At 49.0% G+C, this 24,580-nt stretch overlaps 10 protein-coding genes across 10 annotated transcripts; 5 read left to right on the plus strand and 5 right to left on the minus strand.

Annotated features, from left to right (window-relative positions):
• Positions 1-105: 105 nt before the first annotated feature.
• N7466_001792 (nucleotidyl transferase AbiEii/AbiGii toxin family protein) lies at positions 106-1,068 on the minus strand (the record flags this gene model as incomplete). Its single annotated transcript, XM_057161190.1, has 3 exons — positions 106-431; positions 544-668; positions 821-1,068. 3 exons carry the CDS (start codon positions 1,066-1,068, stop codon positions 106-108), a joined length of 699 nt encoding a protein of 232 aa, XP_057024475.1.
• Positions 1,069-2,205: 1,137 nt separating this feature from the next.
• Positions 2,206-3,530, plus strand: N7466_001793 (uncharacterized protein; the record flags this gene model as incomplete). Its single annotated transcript, XM_057161191.1, has 3 exons — positions 2,206-2,334; positions 2,411-3,204; positions 3,290-3,530. 3 exons carry the CDS (start codon positions 2,206-2,208, stop codon positions 3,528-3,530), a joined length of 1,164 nt encoding a protein of 387 aa, XP_057024476.1.
• A 442-nt stretch (positions 3,531-3,972) lies between these two features.
• Positions 3,973-5,665, minus strand: N7466_001794 (aspartate aminotransferase; the record flags this gene model as incomplete). The annotated part of the gene is made up of 4 exons (XM_057161192.1): positions 3,973-4,068; positions 4,135-4,977; positions 5,091-5,222; positions 5,408-5,665. 4 exons carry the CDS (start codon positions 5,663-5,665, stop codon positions 3,973-3,975), a joined length of 1,329 nt encoding a protein of 442 aa, XP_057024477.1.
• A 2,307-nt stretch (positions 5,666-7,972) lies between these two features.
• On the minus strand, positions 7,973-9,878 carry N7466_001795 (RING-H2 finger protein; the record flags this gene model as incomplete). Its single annotated transcript, XM_057161193.1, has 4 exons — positions 7,973-8,471; positions 8,557-9,097; positions 9,169-9,568; positions 9,684-9,878. The coding sequence occupies 4 exons, from the start codon at positions 9,876-9,878 to the stop codon at positions 7,973-7,975; spliced, it is 1,635 nt and encodes a 544-aa protein (XP_057024478.1).
• Positions 9,879-11,697: 1,819 nt separating this feature from the next.
• N7466_001796 (uncharacterized protein) lies at positions 11,698-13,761 on the plus strand (the record flags this gene model as incomplete). Its single annotated transcript, XM_057161194.1, has 4 exons — positions 11,698-11,762; positions 11,868-12,177; positions 12,291-12,867; positions 12,935-13,761. The coding sequence occupies 4 exons, from the start codon at positions 11,698-11,700 to the stop codon at positions 13,759-13,761; spliced, it is 1,779 nt and encodes a 592-aa protein (XP_057024479.1).
• A 778-nt stretch (positions 13,762-14,539) lies between these two features.
• On the plus strand, positions 14,540-15,784 carry N7466_001797 (phytanoyl-CoA dioxygenase family protein; the record flags this gene model as incomplete). Its single annotated transcript, XM_057161195.1, has 1 exon — positions 14,540-15,784. One exon carries the CDS (start codon positions 14,540-14,542, stop codon positions 15,782-15,784), a length of 1,245 nt encoding a protein of 414 aa, XP_057024480.1.
• Positions 15,785-16,901: 1,117 nt separating this feature from the next.
• On the plus strand, positions 16,902-19,973 carry N7466_001798 (serine/threonine protein kinase; the record flags this gene model as incomplete). The annotated part of the gene is made up of 2 exons (XM_057161196.1): positions 16,902-17,564; positions 17,646-19,973. The coding sequence occupies 2 exons, from the start codon at positions 16,902-16,904 to the stop codon at positions 19,971-19,973; spliced, it is 2,991 nt and encodes a 996-aa protein (XP_057024481.1).
• A 551-nt stretch (positions 19,974-20,524) lies between these two features.
• On the minus strand, positions 20,525-21,474 carry N7466_001799 (putative mitochondrial genome maintenance protein Mgm101; the record flags this gene model as incomplete). The annotated part of the gene is made up of 2 exons (XM_057161197.1): positions 20,525-20,792; positions 20,879-21,474. 2 exons carry the CDS (start codon positions 21,472-21,474, stop codon positions 20,525-20,527), a joined length of 864 nt encoding a protein of 287 aa, XP_057024482.1.
• A 229-nt stretch (positions 21,475-21,703) lies between these two features.
• On the minus strand, positions 21,704-22,194 carry N7466_001800 (uncharacterized protein; the record flags this gene model as incomplete). The annotated part of the gene is made up of 4 exons (XM_057161198.1): positions 21,704-21,772; positions 21,924-21,988; positions 22,045-22,076; positions 22,133-22,194. 4 exons carry the CDS (start codon positions 22,192-22,194, stop codon positions 21,704-21,706), a joined length of 228 nt encoding a protein of 75 aa, XP_057024483.1.
• Positions 22,195-22,325: 131 nt separating this feature from the next.
• Positions 22,326-24,560, plus strand: N7466_001801 (biotin--[acetyl-CoA-carboxylase] ligase BPL1; the record flags this gene model as incomplete). The annotated part of the gene is made up of 3 exons (XM_057161199.1): positions 22,326-23,104; positions 23,162-23,728; positions 23,780-24,560. The coding sequence occupies 3 exons, from the start codon at positions 22,326-22,328 to the stop codon at positions 24,558-24,560; spliced, it is 2,127 nt and encodes a 708-aa protein (XP_057024484.1).
• Positions 24,561-24,580: the final 20 nt, after the last annotated feature.

The raw sequence follows: 24,580 nt of genomic DNA on the forward strand, positions 1-24,580 counted from the left end.
TCCTCGGGGTAAATAATAAAAAAAAAATAGATAATTAAAACAAACTACTATCAAGTAATGAGACAAGGAAATTCGTTTTGCGCATGGGGAAAGGTCAATCAACAGTCAAAGCCCAAGGAGGATCCTCATGTTCTCCACTTGTTCCGGAAATGACGTATATTTGGCAGCATATTGCATCCAAAAATACTGTCGCTGTTCAATACTAAAGCAGTCCCTGAATGCTGGTATTTGAATCGCATATTGGGTGAAAAGGAACTCCAGATCAACAAAGTCCTTGCTATCTTGTTCGCCGCGCCTAGCGAATGCATCTAGCTTTGCGTAGATCTGGAAGACCAATCCAAGTACCAAAACGGGGGAGCCCAATGGCGTCGGTCTATGAGGATTGATATGCTCGCGCGAGGATTGAAGATCCTCCGGTGTACCCAAGTTCCCTACAAAGAGATCATCATTTGTCAACCGCCTTTTATCGATTACTTCGGGGGGTAAAGTGATTCCCCGGGATAAGCAACATAAACAGTAGGGAACCAAGAGGATCACACTCACCACTAATAACTATATCCATACTGACCGCCAGATCCGGAACATGAGGAAATTCTTCATCCACACTGCGGCCGGTGTCAATAAATATTTGGACCGAAGTTCGGCCATGGATTGCCGGGAAATGAATACTAGTAGCGGTCAACAAAAGTCCTATTGGAACACCAGGATGAATGGACGGGGGCGGGGGCCAAAAACAAAAAACAAAAAGATGAAGCAATGAAGCAATGAAGCAATGAAAAGAGAAGAGAAGAGAAGTAAGAGAAAAAGGTTCACTAAATACCGCGGTTCTGCAGTCAAAATCTGTCTTAAATGATCCATCGAAGTGGCAACTGTAATATCGATATCCTGGGTGCGGCGACGACCACCCCGCAAATAGACCGCCCACCCCCCAATAAACGCGTAAGTAACCCGACTTGACTCGAAAAGCGCCGCGACGAACCTCGCGGCGAGGCCCAAATGCAGGAGGTCGGCGGTGTTGGAGGGATAATAAAGCTCCGCGAAGCGGTCCGTGTTATAAATCTCAGCCATCTTGGGCGAAGGGATTAGGGGGCTTGGAGGGTTGGCAACTTTGGAACAAGATCAGCTGGTACCCTAACATTCGGGTTGCCATCATTGTTATGAAGTCGAAGGGAGGGGGGAGAAGTGGAAAAGGCGTGGCGACCACGCTATCCGGTGAAATTGGCCCCCGGCGAAATTGAGATCCCTGTCCGATCGAGCGCGAGATGGCTCTTAGTGTGAGTTTAGTGTCGAAGTATTAAAAGGAGAGCCGCGAGTACACGTGACATTTGTAATTTAATTTAACCGGCGACTTTTACCATGTACTAAGTACATGACAGTAGTAGAAAAGGGGATTATATGATATCCATCATTCAAATCAGATCTCCTTTTATTCTCAAGGTTTGGGAATCAAACGTATCGAAGACTATGAGCCATTTCCGAGGTTTCTAACTTATTACTTATTACTACTAGTAGTATGCTGTCTTGTTACTCAGATGGAACTGCAATCCTGTATAGAATTGGACTAGCTTTCGGACATGCTTAATCTATAGAGAAAACAACCATGCGGCTGACATTTGTATTCGGCTGACTCGGATGGCCTCTTAGATGTCATGGAGATAGGATTACCCATATCATTAGCCGCGCGGGCCAAAGTAAGCCCAGTCCGGTTTGACCCACCACATGCTTCCCTTTCCAAAGTCATGTTCGGGCTCAAGAGCTGGGTTATATGATTTCCAATATGCTTGTCTGTAGATGGAGGTACTCATGGAGGTGATGTTTGGTACTGGATATTTTCTATTTGGCCTCGAGACTAAGAAAACACCCGGTAAACTACTGTACAGTCATTTTAAAGGTGGTCTACAGCATTATTACAAATTGAAAGAACCAACATTGGATTACAGCTCTTCAATAGAACTTCTATGGGATGATGACAAAGAAAAAGGTAAACTCAAGACAGAGATAACTAGCCTTTGAAATGAACAGTAATGCATCACACTGATTCACACATAGATCAACCAGTAAACTTGCACATCTCCGGGGTGAGAGCTCAACCAATCGAAACCCAGTGACGTTGTTGACGGGAGCTCCACTTCTCTACTTCTCCAACTTGGACCTTGTGTACACCTTCCACTTTTCCCCGTCTCCAGCGACCCTCTGCACCACAAAATGACCGACCTGACACCCACGCTCAGCCAGCTGGTCAAATCCAAGCATGGCCCTTCAATTCCCTCCCCTCAAACCCGCCGCCCGTCCACCGAAACCGCCGACGAATTCCTAAAGGAGGCATATCGAATCGTCAGTCACCATCACCCCTCCACCTAACGCAAACCCCAACAAAATTGCACCAACTAACTCAGTTCTAAAAACCCAGAACTCCCACATTGCCTCCCTCCTTCAATACCTCCAATCAATCCGTCACGCCTACCTCACCACAACAGCCCCCTCACAACGCCGCGCAAACACCAACGCCCGCCAACCACAAACCCACACACCCTCAACATCCCACCACTTAACCGAACCCGAGCGCGACGCCGTCGACTCCTCAACAGCTCTCCTCCTCCGCGATCTCGCAGCCTCAATCTCAAACCTCGCCTCCGCCGAAACCCTCCGCCAAGACACCGAAGCTACCATTCTCCGCAAACGCTACGGCCACAGCGCTGCAGGGGCCCTCCTCTTCCGCTGGGCTGGCGGCGGTGCACCAGGCGATGACCAAGATGCGCAGGGGAAATCAGCAGAGCAGGTACGGGCGGAGGAGAGCGCGAGGGTGATTCGCACGGTGCGCGAGAGCGTGCTTTGGCTTTTGAGGCGCGGGCTGGAGGGTGCGGCGAGCGTGCAGGGCGGAATGGTGGAGAAGAGAATTGAGCGTGTGCGCGAGAAGGAGAAGAGTGTTTTGTATAAGGCTGCGGGGTCGAAGGGTGGAGCTGGATCTGGGAACGGGGCCCCTACGGCACAAGGTGCTGGTGGTAGTAGTGGGGCTTCCGAACGACAGGGTGGTTATAATAATAAGTCGCCTGTATCGATGTTGTCGACTCCTGATGCGGTGCATTTGAGTGAGGCCGATACGGCGCGGATCGAGGCGCAGCTTTCGCCGGAGCAGTTACAGCTCTTTGCAGAGGAGAATGATACCATGCTGCGCCATTACGAGGATACATTGAGCAAGGTCCAGTATGTTTTGTCTTGTTTTCCAATTTGTTGCTGTTATTGTTACGTGATTGAGAAGCTGAGCTAACCGATGTGTCTATATCCATAGGAATGCTGAGAAATCCCTTATTGAGATCTCGTCTCTACAGAGTACGCTCGTTTCACATCTCTCCACACAGGAGGAGTATATCTCGCAATTGGTCAGCGATGCGGATACGACAAATACAAATGTCGGACGTGGAAACAAGGAGCTCAAGCGTGCATCTGAGCGGCGGAGTACGGCCCAGGCTGTGTTTTGGGGAACCGTGGGCTTATGTACTTGGCTTGTCGTGTGGGATTTGGTCTTTTGAAGATATAAACAACGATTGGATCGCTTTCATTTCAGAGGCATTCATATGCATTGATGAGGCGTTTGGAATTTTCTTTAGCATTGGCATGAATATACCGAGGTAGTATCAAGTCAGGACTTCCATGATGGCATACACTGGTAAACAAGAAACCCATGAAAACAGAACGGTTTCAAATTTAAGGAGGTCTATTAAGGTAAATCCTCTCCATGTCTACTATCTAGTTCTACATGTGATACAAGCCGGACCCACTAGCACAACAGGTATACGAAAGGAGAATCAAAAGATGGAGAAGATAGCCAGCAAAGAATCGATATCATATCACAGCCACGAGGGGCATGATTTTAGGGGAGTCACTATGAAATTTAAACGCCAATCCGAAAGGGGGTTTCGACCCAAGTGCCAAGAAGATGTATAGAATCCAAAATATTCCACTGTAGAACATCTACAGACTCTCACGCACAACACTATCAACCGCTTCAGCGAAGTAATCAATGTTATGTGTGTTCAAACCAGCCATGGAAATACGACCATTCTTAGTCTGTGAAAACGTTAGCAAAAATAGCCCCTCAGACTTTCGGGGAAAAGAAAAAAAAAAGAAACTCACCATATAAACGTGCCACTTGGACCGCAAAGTCTGGACCTGCTTCTCGCTCAACCCAGTAAACGAGAACATTCCAATCTGCGAGGTAATATGCTCCCAAGATCCCGGCGTCCCCTTCTTCTCTAATCTCTCCTTCAAACCAGCCCTCATCTCCAAAATGCGGCCGCTCATGGTCCTCAAATCATCCTCCCACTCCTTGAAGAGCACAGGATCATTCAAAACCCGACTGGCAATCCGCGCGCCATAAGCAGGCGGATTGGAGATCTCCGACCGCTGCAAAATAGCCAATTGACTAGCCACATGCGCGGTGCCGGCCGCGGCGTCGGTACCGGGCGCCGAAACGAAATGGAACGCACCCGTCCGCTCACCGTACAGACCAAAGTTCTTGGCGAAGCTCTGCGCAACGCAGAGCTCGAAGCCCTGCTCGACAAAGTACCGGATTGACCATGCGTCACGAACGAGGTCACCGGATGCAAAGCCCTGGTAGGCGGTGTCGAAGAAGGGGAAGTGCGAGCGGGCGCGCATGGCGGCGGCGATTTGGCGCCATTGGTCTTGGGTTGGGTCAACACCTGTGGGGTTGTGGGCGCAGGCGTGGAGGAGGATGACGGAGCCTGTTGGGGCGGATTGGATGGTTGACATCATGCCATCGAAGTCGAGGCCTTTGGTCTTTGTGGAGAAGTAAGGGTAGGTTGCAATGTTGAGGCCGACATTGGAGAAGATTTGGTGGTGGTTAGCCCATGTTGGGTTGGAGAGGTAGATTGTAGGCTTTTGAGGGTGGAATTTGGAGAGGAAAAGGCCACCAAGGTGGACGGCACCAGTTCCGGAGATTGTTTGGAGAGTGCAGATCTGTGAGGGTAGAGGTTAGCTTTTCTTCTTCTTCTTCTTTTCTTGTTGTGTTCCTGGTGGTGATGTTGGATCGAGCTTGGTTGCTCAGTTTATGGGTTTATTTCTGTACATACCCGCTTTTCTTGGATGGCGGGGCTATCAGCACCGACGATGAGCTTCTGAGCTGCGGATGTGAGGTCGGGCAAACCGCCAATGGAGAGGTATTCGTGGTTGAGACTGGGATCATTGTGGATTGCGTCATCGGCCTGGAGGGGAAGGGATAGTTAGCTTCCAGCCACAAGAAAAAAAAAAGATAGATAGCAAAAGAAAACCACAAATCAATAAACAACCTGAACAAGGAGCTGAAGGACAAAAAAAAATAACAAAAAACAAGAAAAAGTATGTCCCCGCGATAAGAACTAGAACGCCGGAATTGGATAGCTTTTCTTACCTTCTTGACGACGGGCAAAACCCAAGGCTTCGCATTATTGTCACGGTAGGCACCGATACCTAGATCAACCTTCTTGTCCGAGGGATCCTCTCGATAAGCCTTCATCAGGCCAAAGAGAGGATCTTCGGGGGCGGCAGCCACGGTAGCGGTGGTGAAGACGGAGGGATTGGAGGGACCCATGATGTGTGATGAGATGGAGGAGAGACGGTCGCGAGCTGTTGAAGAAGGGGAAAGCGTGGGGTTTTGACGGGATGCCATGATTGTCTGATACAAGTGAAATGCAAATACACCAGGATTTTCCCCCGGAATTGTCACCGAAACCTTGCTGCTTGCGTTCACCGGATGAGGTGGAATGAGGGGGTGGAGTAAATAGAGAAGAACGGTTAAAATCACGATTGTAATACAGGAGTTATGGAAAAAAAGTATATGTAATTTTCTTCTATAAACGTGCCCTTTGTCTATTCTATATATACTATGAAGTTATCGCCGAGGGGGGTGTCCACCTTGGAACCGAGGAAGTTTCCCGATCCGTATCTTCTTCGTTGCTGTGAAGTGGAGTTCACATGCGTAACATGTGTCAAATCTGGTTAAATAGGAACTTGGTCTAAGCTTGAGTATATTAGATTGAAGAAATGACTTGAAGAAATGAAGAGATGATCAAATGATCTAATGGTGATATTGAGTAAGAGAGAAGATGTACATGTTTTTTTATATATAGTATATATATCAAACAGAAGGAACATTGAAAGAATGGAAAGTTGTTTACATTGTGAAAAATACAAATTACCCGATGGTCTGATCTGTGACCTCCGACAGGCTCTTCCCGCCGCCGCGAAAAGCCGTGTGTCATCCAACGCCGAGAAATGAGAGAGAAAGCAACAGAAAAAAGACGCAGTGGATCCTTTTCTGGAACTAAAGTAGAAATAGGGACCTGACGTGGGCTGATAACACGACATTGAAAATGACTACGTATATGTTTTCGTGGGCTATTATTATCCGTTTCATCTTCAGGTCGCGTGCGGAGAGGGTTTTTTTCTTGCCCCTTACATATCATGTGCCCTAGCTATGTCCAAAGATTGTAAAAAGAGCCCCTAGCTGACCAATGAAACAGGTACTGATTACATTCGGTTTAAATTTCGATCTTGAAAATACTCAAGTTTCCATCTCCAGGCAAATTCCCAATTCCTTGAAATCACCAAGGTTATCATAAGCCCCTCACCTGCATGCGATAAGGGCCACTTAAATGTTATCTATACATAGTACTTCAAGCCCTCTAATCCCCCAATCCCCAAACAAACAATCCAGAAGAAAAAAAAAAAAAGAGCAGTCCTTTCCAGATACCCACGTCTCGAGGCTTGGAGCTTCGGCTCTAGCTCCGATCTCCAAAATCCATGAGGAGAATGGGATTGGAAATCAATTCCCCCCCATATCCTCCCCCATGCCCTACTATGTAACACTCAGGACGATCCCGGGACTCCGCAGCACCCAAGCCCACAAACAAAAAACAAAAACAAAACGGACTTCCTCCGACTCCAACCGTTCCCCGGAGAAACTGGGGGAAAGTCGGGAGCTAAGAGAAGGCCGACCTAGAACCTTTCAAAATGGTAATGGTGTCAAGGCGAGGGATTTTGGATTTTGATCTTCATGACATCACCGGTAGGGGTAATTATTTCCCTGACGTGTTCAATGCATGAAGTGGTTACTACTTCTAGGTACACCATACTCTGTACTTATTACTACTAAGGGAAGTACACACAAATTAAGTTGTCGGTACACTTTCTCTCCAGTGGAACGGAGATCAGGTCCCAAGGGTCTTGGCTGCACATGATTATGGTGATGATGCTGACCTTGGTTTTTGAGAGCCCCGTGGACAAATTCTATACGAGACCTTTTTCTTCTTATGTACATAATTTCAAAGGTTCGCTGCTGACACGGGAGCCACACACGTAAGGCTCTAGGGCTCTAGGCTAAAGACGGAGTGTGATGGATCCCCATTTTTCCTTTTCGTTTTTCTCTCATTTCTGCCCATTTCTTTGTTTATCTTATTCTTTTTCCCCACTGACTCCACTGTCGGGATTGCGGTTTTACTTCCCCCGCTGCCAAGGCGCGGAGATCCCTTTTGCCGATGAAGTTGGGGTTGGGGTTTGCGGAAGTACTTGCCCTATGTAGAGATATTTGAGGCTTAGTATGATGGGACTCGAATATGTTATGCTTTGTGCATGCGGTCAAATCTACATTTCCTATGGCTTAATGTACGGGAAGTATATGCAACACAATAATCAAGACAAAGCCGACGAAGATGAGGTCAGAAGTGAAAAGAGAAGAAAAAAAACAACACTGCCTCTTTTCCTCCACATCTCAAACGCCTTATGTACCGGCATAATTTGTTCATAAAAATCCAAACATCTGTCCAAAAAAAACCCCATCCCTCCATGTGCCTCGTAAACGCCGTTATCAGCTAAAACTGTGCAAATAAATATGTAAAGCAGCTTAATGTAAAAAAAAAATAAAGGGGAAAAAAATATCGGTCATCAAATCATGTAATCAGGGGGGAGAAACATAGTTTCATTTGCTGGAGTTGGTGGGCAATTCAGCAGACTCAGAGGGCTCAGCAGGCCCGGCGATTTCGCTTTCATTCTCATTTTCGTTTTCGTTGATCTGCGCAGGGGTATGAACAGGCACGGTGGGAGTTGTCACAGTCACTGGGGTATTTGCGCCACTTCCAGGAGGACTGAGACCTTCCATACCGTGGACACTAGAGCGAACGCGAAGGCGATCGCGAATTCGAGTGCTCAGACGCCGACGGCTGGGGGTAGGGGCAGCGTCGGCAGCATCGCCTTGGTTAGCAGCACGAACCTCGCGGAGGGCAGTGAGGCGCTCCTCGACGGTGGCATTGTGCATGCGACGGGCATTCAGATAGTTTGTGAGGCGGTGGTGGGAATGTCGGTGTGTTACATCAGTGGAAGAGGTTCCCGCCTCCTCGGCCGCGTTTTCCTCTGTGTGCTCGGCATTTTCGTCTTGCTCGGCATTTTCTTCCTTCTTGGGCGGGTTGAGGTCGATGCGGCTGCTGCGGGTTAGATGATTCATGACAGAAAAGGGGAGAAAAAGGGAAAGGGGAAATGATGTCTATAAAGAGCAAAGGAACATACCAGAGAGGACAGGTGCCAGATACGTTCACCAGCCAAGGATCAATACACTCAGGGTGGAATTGATGCTGACAAGGTAAGACTCGAAGATCTTGGCCCTTGATAAAGTCATCGGTACAGATGGGACAGGAGAAATTGCCAGCATCGGGCACTGCATCGGGTTTGGACTCGGGCACTGGGGTGATAGGATGGTCGGTTTCCTGTTCGGGTGCTGCAACTTCGATTTCGCCGGGAGTGGTCTCGCCGACGTCGGCGATGCTCTCTGAGCGAGGAGAGTGTTGACCAGAGTTCTGGCTGGCCATCTCAACATCTCGCTTGGCGGCATCAACGCCGTCTCCAGCGGGCTCATCTCCGAATTTAACAATGGGAATGGTTTCGAGCATGGCTCGAGCTATACCTCTTGCTCTACTTTGCCTGGGTCGACCTGCAACCCGACGGGGTCCATATCTCTCCGGGTGCCTGTGAGCACGGACAGCACCCGTGATGATGATGCCCAAGAACAGGGCGGTGATGATACCCGTAATGCTATACAAGATGATCATCGCTGCGGGATTCCGAGTTAGTATACACTGCAGACATAACATATATGAAGGCGAACAGTGGTCAGAGACGAACCTGTATTGGGACTATTTCCGGACGTGCCCTGAGTTGTGGTGCTTCCGGTATCGACGCCGCTCATGACGCTCGACATACTGGTGATGGTGGCGGTGGTATTGTTTGATCCAAAGGCGTCCTGTAGAACCGTGGAAGATTGTAGATTGATGATAGTAAAGATATGGGAATATGATTCCGCTGCGTCATCCGTTGTTAAATTGCAGTGCGACGCCGAACTACTGTACAGGATAATTGCCCCTGGTGGGTTCGACTCGCTGTCGACGGTGTCGACGGTGCGGTCCGCTTTGAACGGTCCGGGGTAGTCGGAAGAATCACACGGGATACAAGCGATTGAGGTGGAATTCACGTCAACCGAGTCTTCCGCGACGACTTTGGTGAGGTTTCCGGAGATACTAAAGATCTAAAAGAAGAAGAAAAAGACAAAAAAAAAAGAGTAAGCCAATAGCCACACGCGCGCCCCCGTGGGAAATTGGGGGCGAGGAGATGATATTGGGGAGGGGGAAGGGCCGAGGTACCTGTTTCTGAGTATTGGTTAGGCGAACAAGTGATTCGGTCAACGGGGCGAGGGTGAAGCCGCCCGAGGAACCTGGGACCTGGAGATGAAAGAGAGCGGAGGAGGACCAGGAGAGATCCTGGGTGAGGTTAGAAGGTTGAACAGTGACGGTCGCCAGCACCGAACCGAAGAAGTAAAAGAGGAAGAAGGGACCCATAGCCGCTGATTAGTACGGGACTCAGCGGAAGCGTGGGGTTCGCAGCATTAGTCAGGGCCACCAGGATGTGAACAAGGACGAGGGGATGTAAGTGGAGGGGGAGTGGAGTTGCATATGAACGAACAATAAAACCGGAAAATGGGTTTAGAAAAAGAGGGGAGAGCTAAGGCCGATCATAGTATGGATCCCCGTGGAGAAAGTAGATCCATTGATCATGACGATAAGGACGATGGAAGTTCGGGGGTTCCATGGTAAGCAATACAAGCAATACTAGTAATCAATTTGGAATTCAATTGACCAGAAAAAAAGAACTTTTTTTTCTTTTCATGGATCATAAGATCTTTTTTAGAAATTCCAAATTGATTTTGATTTTGATCTTTATTTTTATTTTTATTATTTTTGTTTTGTTTTGAATTGAATTGATTCCCAAGGTTTCTAACTCGGGTTTGCAGAGCCATTCAGGAAGAAATATATGTATATAACCATTTCATTACATATGATACATGGTATGATACATGTACATCAGGGTTCCTCCAGTGTTTCTAATGTCTCACTTCTTCCTGTACGTATTCGTATTTTCTCTCTTCCCTTATCCGTGTATTATGGTATCATGGGTGATGTGTTAAGTGTGAAGTGGGGGATCCACACGATTCGCTCTCGCTTCACCGCACAAATATGCACCTACATATACTAGCGGAGTATGGAGTAGTGTATGCAAGAATCTGTTGTAACAGATGTCAAGATTCTACTACATGGTATATAGTAGTAAAGATCAAATCAAATCAAGCACTCCACACGTGCATAGTCTCTTCCATTTCTTCAATCAATTGATTCCATCGAATGTTATTTTCAAGTGTCCTTACATAAGCCATCGGGAACGGACTTTTCGGATGATTTGACCCGCTCGGACCTCGATGGATTTGTCGTTTTCGCTTCTCTTTCCCTTTCCTAACATTTGAACGGACCCTGTGCTTTTTTCCCCCGCAGAGATGGCAGTGCAATCGAAATGATTAAGCCAAAATCATTAAGCCAAAGCCAAATCCAATAATATGTGCTAATTAAACAAAAAGCCCTAAATCAACCATAATGAACCACATGTGCATAATTATTACAAGGATTAAACCGATTAAGAGGATTAAGAGGATTAAAAGTGATCCGAGAAATCGCCAACTGGACGACCGCCCGAACCTTAAAAACCCCCCCCATTCTATGTAATCTGGTCCAGGCCTAGATGGCAATATTAGCAACATTTCCAATTCCATTCTTTCCCGAATTTCAACTACAATGTTGTACTCGGGAGATATTCTCTAAAAAAAAACAAAAAACAAAAACAAAAAACAGCACCAAGCCCCCGGATATTTCGTGTCTGATTTGCGGAGAAGTAAGAGTGGAGAGAAGAAGGGCGAGGCTCTCATCGACCGACGTACAAGAGCAAAATAAGAGAGAAAGAGGGAAAAAAAAGATGGAAAAATTGGCACAAAAAACAAAAACAAAAAAATGACGGCAAAGTTCATATTAATAGTTGGCTTTCCCTGATTTCCTTTCTAAAATAAAGTATACCTCTTGTTGATCTTTAATTTTGGATTTTTGGATTTTATTTGGGATTTTTTATTAGGGGAATTCAATCTGGGCTCTTTTTTCCCTCCCTTGCCTTTTTTTTCCCTTGAGCAAAAAGCGGCTGCACCCGCTCCTCCGCGTTCCTCTGCAATCCCTTCCCTTTCCCTCTTTCCCCCTCTCCTTCGATCGGCAAATGATCCACTGATGACAACTTGAACCTTTATATCATTCAATCCGGGCTGCGGGTGTGATGCGTCGCACCATGCCTGCCCAGGACAATGATCCATCGGCTTGGGAATCTCGCTTCGACCGAAAACCCGTTTCCGCGTAGGTCTCTCCAAATCCAAGACATGAAGGATGGAACAAAAAAAAAAGACGGAAAAAAAATTGGAAAAAAAATTGGCCCAACAATATTCTCACACTTATCATCAGGAATCCCGTGATCGCAAACCTCGATATCGAATACAGTGAATTGGCTCAGTCATGGAAGGCTTTTATTCGTCATGTACCGGCCGAGAATCGTGTGGTATGGGAGGAGCGGCCACAGACCGTCACCGATGTTCAGGCTCTGGTGCGCAACTTACACACCGTATGGGCATCCCGCCCCCGCCAACGGGTTGCCGGCCTCTGTGAACGATTCATCCCGACCGTCGAGACCCATGCTCATATCCTCGCCGTCCTACCCGATGGCGTTTTGTATTATACCCCGCTGCTGTATGGGGTTCTTCAGTCGGTGATCAAGGTGAGTGGCAATCAGCTCAGCCTAACCCGGCCACCCCTATCACGATACACACCCCCTTTAAAAAAAAATCACTTCCTAACGGTCTGCTAACCCGCTCTGGTTTTATTTATTAGGCATCTTCAAATTACCCAAGAGTCCTTGAGGGGCTCCTCACTGCGTTAAATAATATTACGAGTGCCATCCGGCCCCCGGCGGACCTCAATCCCTCCCACAGGGAACCCGTGGCCGAAATATATACACTGATCTTCTTATTCCTGAATGAATTTATGGATTGGTATGTGCGCCGGTCCACGTGCCACCTGTTGAGAAGCCACAGCCAGGATGCCTATGCCCACTTCCACCCTTTGGTCATTTGCATCCAACGCCAGGCTCAAGACCTCTCGGGACCTACGGATGTGATGGATATCGATGATGGTTGGGACTCCGCCTATAGTCCGCGCTCTCTGTGGGAAGAGTCTCAGCTCAGCCAGGTCGGACGGGAAGGAAAACGCCGACGACACGCCGCGCAAAATACCATGACCCGACGCCTGATATGGGATATCCAACAGGATGCAGAGAAGCGCGACCGATTAAGAGAGACAAGGGATCAGCTATTAAGGCAGATGCTACAGAATACAACTGAACAACTGGTTCCTACGAAAGAACAGAGCAAGCGTATTGTGTGCTTGACTACTGCTGCACCGGATCTTGGTAAGATGAGCCTACCCCCCATTTGGACGCTTCAAGCGCCTTGACTAACATATTGTGCCCACTGCAGTGGTACCTCTAGTGGAATGGTCTCGGGGCTCCAAGCGCCGGTTAGCCCGTCTGGAGTTGCAAAGTGAATCCAAGCATCTCCAGCCCTTCTTTGATTGCGAGGATCAGATTCCACACTTCGACCCAGACGCCAAGGTTGTGACCGAAGCCAGCACCATCACCTCTCTCCAGAAATGGGTCACAAGCCCCCGCTCCCAGGCTTTAACTGTGGCCGGAACCCAATCTACGGAAACGTTAAGCCCGGTATCCCTGATCGCCGCATCGTATGCCTTTTTTGCTCGGGAGGCCGACCTTCCGACTCTGTCACACTTTTGCAAGCTCTCCCCCAAAGAGGTCTCCGGTCAAACCCCGCACCAGCAGGGACTCATCGCTTTGACCTATAGTCTGATCCGACAAATGATTGATAATTTACCGACGGTGGTTGACAGTGACTCATTACTGGATCTCACCGCAGAGCGCTTTCGTCCCATTGACGGCACCTTGGCCAGTTGGACAGCGGCATTATCTCTCGTTGATACTCTTCTCCATTTCGCACCACCATTATTAGTCTGCATCATCGATGGCATCGATACGATCCATGATGAATCAACGGATGTTGCCTTGCGAGAATTGATCCGAGTGCTACTCACACACACCCGTCATCAACCGCCTAGTGGAGACATCCCTGGTCCGACCTTTTTGTTTAAGGTTCTCTTTACCGTCGCCGGGCGTCCTAGTGCATTGGTTGAGACCATGTCCGAAAACGAACTCGTTGTGAGCGAGCCCACCCAGTCAGACGAGTCAACAATTCTGACCCCTGGCCTCGGTGCAGTCACGATGAATGCATAAAGCTGGCCGGTCTCGCACCAACCCCCCCATATTTTCACGAATCTCTTTTTAATCTCTCTGTTCTTATTTTGCTCAGTCTTCCCCCACCCCACGGAGACTTAAAGATCCTTTGCTTCATAGATCTGCACATTGGGGTTTGATTTGGGTCCCAGGTTCATAATGACTGCATGAGGCACGAAGCAACGGTGATGACTTCGGCAAACTTCTTTTTTTTTTCTCTCTCTTTCTCTTTCTTTTTTTCTTTTCCTACCCCTCTGCTGGTTTTCTGGTTTTCTTGCTATTTATATGGGAATATCTCTTCTTAGCTCTGGTGATACCTTTTGATCTTCGATTCTCCATCAACCCCCGGTTACTTGGCGTCTGGGATAACTCGGCCATGGACATGCGGACCATCATTTTTTTTGGTCCCTTTGCGATTACTTCATTCACCCCCATGGTAGACTCTGTATTTTACTACTCGATGGCTGTGATACCCATGTTTAGAACTACTTTACTGATCTGTTAAGATTTTGATCGGAAACCATAATCCGAAGGCCTAGCGACATTGCAAGTGGAAATGCCCTCCAGGTTGTGTTGGATGAGGTCAAAATGCGGGTCTAATTGAAAGAAATGCGGGGAATCAGAAGGAATTAGAATCCCGGCATTTCAATACATTTTGGACCTTCGCGGCAGAAAAAAAAAGAAAAGCCCCCTAAAAAATATCATTCGAACATTTCAACTGAACAAAATTGAGCCACACCGCATATACACCATCGTACATCATTTTGAAGATATCAGAATGAATGGACACACAAAGATTCCATCCCGGCACTTTGAGCCGGCCTCCGTTCAGTTGGACGAATTCAAAAAAATATGTTCGCGCACATCCGATACATCAAGCTACCCGTTGGCCTGTGCGGTGGAGCGGAATATCCCCATCTATGACCTCGGGGCTTTGGATGCAGGTCTAACTGCCGCCACGATCTCACAACTACAAGATGAATGGCATCACATTTTGCATTTGGGCCCCGGTGTCTTTGTTCTACGAGACATGTACCAGCCCGCACGGTACAGTCATGTGCTCTCCGCCTCGAACGAGGCCTTTGACCGTATCATCGCGAGAGAACGCGAATCCAACACATCCCAAGGTGACCACTTCGCCGCCAGCGGCAGCAATGACCGGATTTGGAACTCTTTCAATAAGCATGGCGCCGAAGATCCGGCCTCATTCTTGGACTACTACGCCAACCCCTGGCTAGCCGCTGTCTGTAGTGCGTGGCTTGGGCCGGGGTATCGAGTAACCGCGCAGGTCAATGCAGTCCACCCAGGCGGAGCAGCCCAAGAAGCGCACCGCGACTTCCACCTTGGCTTCCAGGAGCCGGATGCGTGCGCACGTTTCCCAGCACCAACACAGCTAGCGACACAATTTCTCACACTACAAGGCGCCGTCGCTCACACCGATATGCCCGTGGAGAGTGGGCCGACGCGCTTCCTGCCCTTTTCTCAAACCTACCCACCAGGGTACCTGGCCTGGCGTCGGCCCGAGTTCCGCTCTTTCTTCCAGGAGAACTATGTCGCCTTACCATTGACTCTAGGTGATGGTGTCTTCTTTAACCCGGCGCTCTTCCACGCTGCAGGAGAGAATGTGATGGATCCAAATGCAGGTGGGTTCCGCCGCGTCGCAAATCTATTGCAAGTGAGTAGTCCATTTGGAAAACCGATGGAGACGGTCGACTCGCTGCCGCTGGTGAAGGGGACCTGGGATTTACTGGTTAAACGATACCAGGCTGCAGGGAAACAGGTTGCCGATCAGGATCTTGACCCGGAGCAGTCCTCACTCGCGGCCCGGGAGATCAAGGCATTTATCCAAACGGTAGCTGAAGGATACCCTTTCCCTACCAATCTTGATCGTCGACCGCCAGCTCCAAGTGGTATGGCACCGGAAAGTGAACAAGATGTGGTATTGGGGGGATTGGTAGCAGGATGGAGTTGCGAAGAAGTGGTTGCTGCATTGGAGAAGATTCGACGAGACGAGCGAGCATGAATCAGGATTTGCACAAGGTTTATTTTGTCATAGAGTTCTAAAGTAGACATAGTCCAATCATAAGAATGATTTCATGGTTTTGTTTATTTTTTATTTTTTATTATTTTTTATTTTTATTTTTCATTTTTTTTTCATTTTTCATCTCTGTATAATCCATGCATGAAAATTGTATGCATCAGATTCACTCAGGGTCAGATCGGGAGGCTTGGGGCGAAGTGAAGCTGATTGGCGGATCCAATCTAAAGCCCAGTGGGGCCGGAGTGGACCTGCGTCCAGTGGCTTAAGGGGAAGAAGCAGGTTGGACACTTTGGTGGCGAGGGGAAAAACAGGTACGTGATCATTACATGATGAAGTTGTTTCTAATTGTGGAAATGAGATGAACTTGATAAAGAGTCAAAAATAAGAAAATGCAGTAAGAAAATAAACATCAATTTCCAATGCATTTTGCCAAGTGCTCCGTAGTGTCTGGAATGCGGCTAGTCTCTAGATGACCCCGAGTGGATCAGTTCACTGCGAGGAATGGCTGTCTCACATTTTTGTGGCTTTTTCAGCCAACAACACTGAAACAGGAACGGAGTCGCGTTTTCTTTCAACCACAACTCTATTCGAAGAAAAAAAAAATCCACCCATTCGCTGTATTTCCTATACTCTTGTTCAATCACGCTCTTTTGTCAAAGAAACCCAATTCCTTTGAAACATCTCTTGATCCAACACCTCGGTTGTTGCCGATCTTAACTCCACCTACCTAGACCAGCAACAACATTACAATCGGTGACAGCAGAGATCAGCAATTCAGGAGTCCAAGAACAAACCAAGACCACTCATTAACGGACCCAGAACGAACCAGCCAAGCCAAGACCAAACGTCTCCAGCCGCGCAAGAGGTCAAACCTCCCAGTTTCATTGGGTCCATCTGCAGCCCGTGAGGGGGGGAAAAAAGACGGAAAAGTGGAAATCAAAAAACGGCCTATGAAATTTTTTTGCCCACAATTTCTCCACCATAATCACTCAATCGAACCAACCAGCTTAAGAAATCGATCGTCGCCCCAGGGTCTTTAATTCCATTTTAAAGAAGTGGTCCTTCCCACCGGAGTTCCTTTCCTTTCCCCTCTTCCGAGATGAGGAGCAAGCTGGGCATCGCACCCAAGCATTCGGTCATACATCGGTTTGAACAAATCCCCGATCAACCACACGACGGGATGCATAACCCCAACGACGCTACTATTGATATTCCCCTCACCGATGCCCCTAGTCACAATACTCTGGGGCAGTGGGCTTCCACGCCGGCTTCCCAGGCTGGCCTGGTGGAGCCGGGGCTAGGTGAGAAGCAGGAGGGTATCGCGCCTGGACGTCGTCGAAGGACGGACTCAGATATGCATGATATGCGTGGAAAGGCCGCCGAGGCCTCTGATGACGGTACAATCAATACCGTCGGCCGCATCTACCAGGCCATTTACAATTTCTCTATTGTTACGCGATACATGATTTATGTTCTTCCCGTTGGTTTCTTGATTGCCATTCCCATTATTATCGGTGCCACTGCGGCGCCCAATGCGAAGATTGCCGGTGTTCACATCTATTGGTTCTTTACCTGGATTGAGGTCGTTTGGGTCAGCTTGTGGGTTTGTAAGGTTATGGCTCAATTCTTGCCTTATGTCTTCCAGGTTTTGTGTGGTATGGTTAGCTCCGGTACACGCAAATATGCACTCATCTTGAGGGCCCTTGAGACTCCTCTTACCCTTGTGCTCTGGTGTATTGTCTCGCTAGTGACTTTCCTTCCGGTATGCTTCCCTACTATATCTTCAGGTGCCCGAGGCCGCAAGAAATTATGTTGTGGTATGTACTAATTGAACTCTTTCCAGATCATGACTGAAAACCCCAACAAGAAAGATGAAGAGGACACCGATGCTAAAGCCTGGGAAAAGAGTGTCAAGAACGTTCTTCTCGGTCTTCTTGTCTGCAGTTTGATTTTCCTGGGCGAGAAGGCCATTGTTCAACTGATCTCTATCAGCTACCACCGCAAGCAATTCGACTCCAAGATCAAGGAGTCCAAGCATAATGTTTTCCTTGTTGGTCTCCTCTTCGAGGCCTCCCGCAACATGTTCCCCATGTACTGCGCGGAGTTCCACGAGGATGACTCAACCATCATGGATCCCATCCTGAGCCAGGCTACAAAGAAGGGCAAAACGAAATCAATCATGCCGCTGCGCATGGTGAAGGAGGTCGGTCGCCAAGTTGGTCAGCAGGCTGGCCGTCTCGGTGACAAAGTTCAGGCTGCCGTTGGCAATGTTGCTTCTGAACTGACTGGAAAGCAAATGTTCAACAACAATACTACTCACGCGGTTGTCATTTCTGCTCTGGAGCGTAAACGCTGTGCTGCGGCCTTGGCCCGCCGTGTTTGGATGTCCTTTGTGGTCGAGGGCCGGGACTCTCTGTACATTGATGATATTATCGAGGTTCTGGGACCTGACCATGAAGCCGAGGCTGAAGAGTGCTTTGCCATGCTTGACAAGGATGGCAATGGAGATATTTCTTTGGACGAGATGGTCCTTACCCTGACGGAATTGGGACGTATGCGCAAAGCTCTGAACCATAGTATGCACGATGTCGACCAGGCTATCGGTGTCCTGGACAATCTTCTGTTCTGTTGTGCTTTCATCGTTGGTGTTCTCGTTTTCATCTCATTTGTCACCACCGGGTTTGGTACCGTCATTGCTGCTGGAGCTACCTCACTGCTCTCCCTCAGTTTCGTGTTCTCGACTACCTGTCAGGAGGTTTTGGGTTCTTGTATCTTCTTGTTCGTCAAACACCCCTTCGATATTGGTGACCGTGTCGACGTCAGCGACAAGGACTACATTGTGGAGCGTATTTCCCTGCTCTTCACTGTCTTCCGTTCAATCAACGATCACCGCTTGACCCAGGTACCCAACAACATCCTCAACAGCTTGTGGGTAGATAACCTCACCCGCGCCAATGCCATGCACGAAAGACTCACCGTTCCCGTCGCCTTCGATACTACCTTTGCCGAGGTCGAAGCTTTGCGTGAAGAGATGGAGATGTTTGTCCGAGACAAGGAAAACTCCCGTGATTTCCAACCCGAATTCACCATCGAGGTGATTGGTCTCGGCGATCTCGACAAGCTCCAGCTCCAAGTAGACATCCGCCACAAGTCCAACTGGGCCATCGAAGCCGTTCGTTCTTCGCGCCGCTCCAAGTTCATGTGTGCCCTCGTCCTAGCCACCCGGAAGCTCAAGATCCGTGCCCCTGGTGTCGCCGCTCCCGAGGAAGAATCCAAGGATGGAGCTGACGGTGACGGCGATGACAAGGGCGATGATAAGGGTGACCGCAAGTCCTCACTCACCCAGACCAGCGCCGCCGCCGCAGCAGTGGCAGCCGACCCCGAACTTGCACCCAACACTGCCCAAGCAACCGGCATCGAAAAGCGGCGCTCATCAGGCACGCTCAAGAACCGCGGCTCAAGCAATGCCTCCGAAGCTGCCATCGCCGCAGGCCTTAACACGCGCTCCCACAACTTCGACCTCGCACCAGAGGATAACAACGCCCTCCACCGCACCACCACAAACAACTCCACCCAAGGCGCCCGCCAGCTCAGCGTGCACAGCACCTCCATTGGCCGCGAACCCTCCACCGGCCACCGCAAGGCAGGTCTCCGCGTCGCCTACAACGACCAGGACTCCATCCCCATGCCCCAACTCTCCCCCGTCCCCGCCGGTCTCACCCCCTCAACGAGTGCCGTGCCTATCCTCCAGACTCCCGCTCCACCCGGTTCCCGCGGTAGTGCACGCTACGAGCCTACCTCCCATTTCCAGGGCCAGGAGCAGGCTCAACAGTCCATCCGACCCATCATCGGTTCGCCTGAGTCGGGAACATACAATACTTCCTACTACAACTCGCGTGCGGATGGTAATAACCACTATGAGTCTGTGGAATTGGGTGGGTTCAGTGGTGATCATGCGCAGTCTCACCCTTACCCCTCCAGCAATCATAGTCAAAGTGGCTATGAAGTGCCGGAGCGGTATGATCCCGTCTCCCCACCTTCCCTCTACTCGCCTCCGCAACAAAACATTCCTCCTCTTGAGACGGAAGATCAAAGCGGGAGACGGCCTTCGTTCTTGTCACGTACTTTGAAGCGCGATAAGTCGAATCAGTATGGCGAGCATGACGCTTAAGTTTCGTTCATTTGCATATGTTGAATTCTAGATTGCATTTCTCTTTCTTTTTTGTTTTTCATCACTTTTTTTGTTTCTTTTCCTTTTTCTTTGGGAGAAAAAAAAGGAGTTTATTGGATTATTCTCCGTTGAGAATATCCTTTTTTTTTTCATTTCTGGTGAGGTGAGGTGTTTTAAATGTATTGTATGATACTGGAGCCATTTTTTTGTCAGATTAGATGCATTAAGAATGCGAATGATGTCCCACGGGACTCTTGAATTTCACCTATTCCTTCAAAAATGTTTCCATAATAGATACACTTGAGCTTGGAATCTCCTAAAGTTTCAAGTATCATCGTATCAAAGGCAGTGAGTAGAGTACGATATATTTCAAGTATGTAGCTCTACCTGCAAAGCATACTATGATCACAATATAATACAAGAGGAAAGAAAAATCTATCCCCAAACCAACAAGGACATTGCCTATTCTTGCATGTCATCCAAGTCTAATGGACAAAAGAAAGAATTGAACGAGTACCCGAGCAGTATAAGTAAAGAGGATGAATCATCCACTACTTATTCTCCTTCCACGGATACGAGACAGCATCATCCTTCCGCACCCAAATCTTCGACTTCTTCTTACTAACAATATGCTCGACGAACACCTCACGCGCATACTTAGCTTTATACATCCGGATCCAACGTGGATCCCAGAGCTCGCTCGCGATTCCGAGATCCTTACAGCAGCGTACCAGCGCATTGGAGCGACATCCCTCTGTTGCGGTGGGAATTCCGTCGGGAGAAAAGTAATCTTGTTCGCCGCGGGCGACGGAGACAAGTCTAGAGAAAAGTATTATTAGCTGATGCTTCTGGAATCGCATATCCATGTACATTGTATCAATAATTGGCAAGGGAAGGAAACTAACCGTCCGTGGCAAACAAGCGCATACTCCCTTGTGACAGTCTTCGGCGTAACGATACTCTCGCTCCTAGGTACAAGACCCCAGGCGCCAGGGCCGAATGCCTGGTTCAGTACACGTCGGTACTTGATCTCGGGCAGGTAGACAATTCCATCGGGCTTGATCTCGACCTGGTGGGGATCGATCTCCGCGAGCAGGATATTGGCCGCTTTCTCTGGGAACGGCTCAGCGGAGAGGCCGTGGAAGGAGCGTGTCCAGTCAATTTTTTCCTCGGCGGCGCTGATTACGTCCAGGGGTTTATCGGATAACCCGCTCTTGGAGATGTTGTCTGTTGTTTGGCGGTTGGGGGTTGCGGTGGGAGTGGGCTTGGATTGTGTGGAGGGGGTGTAAGGTGTTGCAGTTCGTGCGGGTATTGGGGTAGTCGGTTTGGAAGCTGGGGATGGTGTGGATGTGCTGTTTGCGCGGTAGTTGCTCGTGCTGATCGCACGCTTGCCTTGGGAGAGGTATTGGGTTGGTAATTTGGAACGCGGGGCTTGGGCGAGGCTGGGCATCTGCTGGAAAGATTCCAGTACCCGCCAGGGACGGCAGCGTAAGCTAGACATTGTGTGGTTGGGGGAGTGTGGTGGTCTTGGAGAGCTTAAATTGGTAGCTAAGGGCGCGCTGAAGCTGAAGCTGCCAGTGATTGCAGATGATGTCACGTGATGTGTTTTGGCGGGCGTTTAGCAACGAATTTTTAGATTAATTGAGGTAAGTATTAAGTATGAAACTAGGATTATGATTAGAGAGAGGGGGGTTTAATTGACAAAAGTTATAATACATGTGTGTGTCGCATTATGCGTCTTTGGTCTCGGTGCGCTGGTCATTACCCTGGCGCTTCCAACACTCGCGGAAAGCTTCCATCTGGACTTAATGTTAGAAAGTTGAGCCAATGGGATAGATAAGGTGACCAGTAGTGCGACTTATTGAGATAGCCACATGTGTGACAATTGCCACAGGTATGGAGGAATGGGTTGCAGCTTCTCCATAACGACCGGGTTGATACTAGACTCACCTCATCTTTGCAAGCTCTCCAATCCTTCTTAGCGAAGTAACAGTCATTCATTTTATCTTGCTCAGCTATGAACTGTTAGGCGAATTGATTCGAAACGATTTATCAATAGGATACTACTCACTGTGGCAGCCAGTGCTGAAGATGCGCTTATCCCTATCAAAAAGTTAGCTTCAATCCCTGATTCAAAGACATTACAAAGTCTCACTCACCACTCATCTGGCTCATCGTCATCTTCAGGGACAATCCGAGGTTGTTCAGCGTTATTCGACATGGTTGTATTTGTAGTATGTATGCAGGGGAGGGAATCGACGGCTGGCGTCGGTAAATCTGATATTCTACTAGTATCTTATCGCCGATATGAATCATCCCTCCTTCCCCAACCCACACCAACAAGCCAAAACAATGGCAGCGCCAACATCAACACCAACAGGCAATGATGCCAATCTCACAGCTAAAAGACTCAATGTCCTAGTCTATTCCGGTTCGCTCACCAATTCCGCCTGGAAAATGAGCCGCTTTCTGACCGACAAACTCGACACAGGAACCGGAACCACCGTCGACTCTGTTCGCCATTGCGTCTACACCTTACGCCGCCTACTCGCCCAAAACTATGCCGTCACCCCGGTGACAGGTGAGATGCTCCTCAATGAGCCGTGGACTGCGACCTGTGCGCTGTTGGTGATTCCCGGCGGCGCAGACCTGGGATACGGCCGGACGCTCAATGGTGCGGGGAACAGGCGCATTACCCTGTACGTGCGCCGGGGAGGACGGTACTTGGGCCTGTGCGCGGGTGGATACTATGGCAGCAAGCGATGCGAGTTCGAGGTCGGGGATAAGACTATGGAAGTTGTGGGGGAGCGCGAATTGGCGTTCTTCCCAGGGATTTGTCGGGGCGGGGCGTTTCCGGGGTTTGTTTATCATAGTGAGGATGGGGCGCGAGCTGTCGGCTTGGATGTTTCGAAGGAGGCTTTGAGTGTGGGTACTGTGCCTGCGACGTTCCGCTCGTACTATAATGGTGGGGGTGTATTTGTGGACGCTGCGTTGTATAAGGAGAAGGGTATCGAGGTGCTGGCGAACTATAACGAGAAGCTTAATGTGGATCCTGGAGAGGGTGGTGCAGCTGCTGTTGTCTACTGCAAGGTTGGTGAGGGCGCGGCTGTCTTGACGGGGCCGCATCCAGAGTATGTATACTATCGTATAATCTGTGAGATCGGAGATTCACTGACTTTACTTCTTAGATTTGCTGCTGCCAACCTTGACCCCAAGGCCGGTGGTCCTGGATTTGCTGATCTTGTTGCTGCACTGGCTGCTGACGACAAGGAACGTACGGACTTCTTGAAGGCTTGCTTGACAAAACTTGGGCTGCAAGTCGCAAAGGACAGCTCGGTCGTTCCTTCGTTATCTTCTCTACATATTTCCGGTCAGGACCCTGAGCAGTCGTTAGAGATTTTGTCGCTTCTTGCACCGGACCTGGCGCAAGAGAAGCAAAACGAGTATTTAAAAGACGAGAACGATACATTCCGAATTGAGCGACCCGGCACTTGGAATTTAAGCGACTTGGAGGAGGCCCTCCCTGACGGGGAGTCAAAATCTACCGAAGGGATTGTTGATTACCAGGCAATCACTAAGCGGCTTGTCTTCCATGATGAACTCCCATCGTCTAAGCTCACACCTTACTTTAACCACCATGCATTTTACGCCAATCTCAAGCAATATCAGTCCGAATCCCGAGAAGGTGCTTCGGAATTTGGATCAAACATAATGTACGGTGAGGTGGTCACCAGCACCAACACGATCCTAGAGAAGTAAGTCTCCTCATTGCAATTGGTCCCCATATATTTTACTGACATTCACAGGAATACCAAACTTCTGCGTCGTCTCCCAAATGGATTCACCGCTACAGCGACTGTCCAGGTTGCCGGACGTGGTCGAGGATCTAACGTTTGGATCTCTCCCGCTGGCTCTCTCATTTTCTCGACCGTGGTTAGGCATCCTATGGAGAAGATGCAATCAGCCCCCGTTATTTTCATCCAATACCTATCAGCCATGGCCGTTGTAAGGGGAATCAAATCCTACGCCAAAGGCTACGAGAATCTCCCTGTCAAGCTGAAGTGGCCAAACGATATTTACGCCCTCGATCCGGAAGACCCCGAACAAAAACGCTACACTAAGATCTGCGGTATCCTCATTAACTCCCACTTCATGTCAAATGAATACATTTCCGTCGTTGGCATTGGCGTGAACGCTACGAATGCCTCTCCCACAACTGCACTCACGGCTCTGGCTGCCCGCTACGCTTCCAATGGCGCCGCTACCGCCCACCCGGTCACTCTAGAGAAACTTCTCGCACGCATCCTGACTACATTTGAAGATCTGTATACCCGATTCCTGCGGACGGGCTTTGATCGTGGATTCGAGGCTATGTATTACCAGGACTGGCTCCATATGCATCAGATCGTGACGCTAGAAGAAGAGGGTGGCGCTCGCGCCCGCATCCAAGGTATTACTCGCGATTATGGGTTGTTGATTGCAGAAGAGCTTGGATGGGGTGATCGACCTACTGGCCGATTGTATCAGTTGCAGAGTGATAGCAACAGCTTTGACTTCTTCAAGGGGCTTGTTAAGAGGAAAATGTAAAGGATGAAGAGTATTTACCT

Source organism: Penicillium verhagenii, assembly GCF_028828195.1.
Source record: "Penicillium verhagenii strain IBT 33310 chromosome Unknown utg000003l_segment0_segment0, whole genome shotgun sequence".
NCBI lineage: Eukaryota > Fungi > Ascomycota > Eurotiomycetes > Eurotiales > Aspergillaceae > Penicillium > Penicillium verhagenii.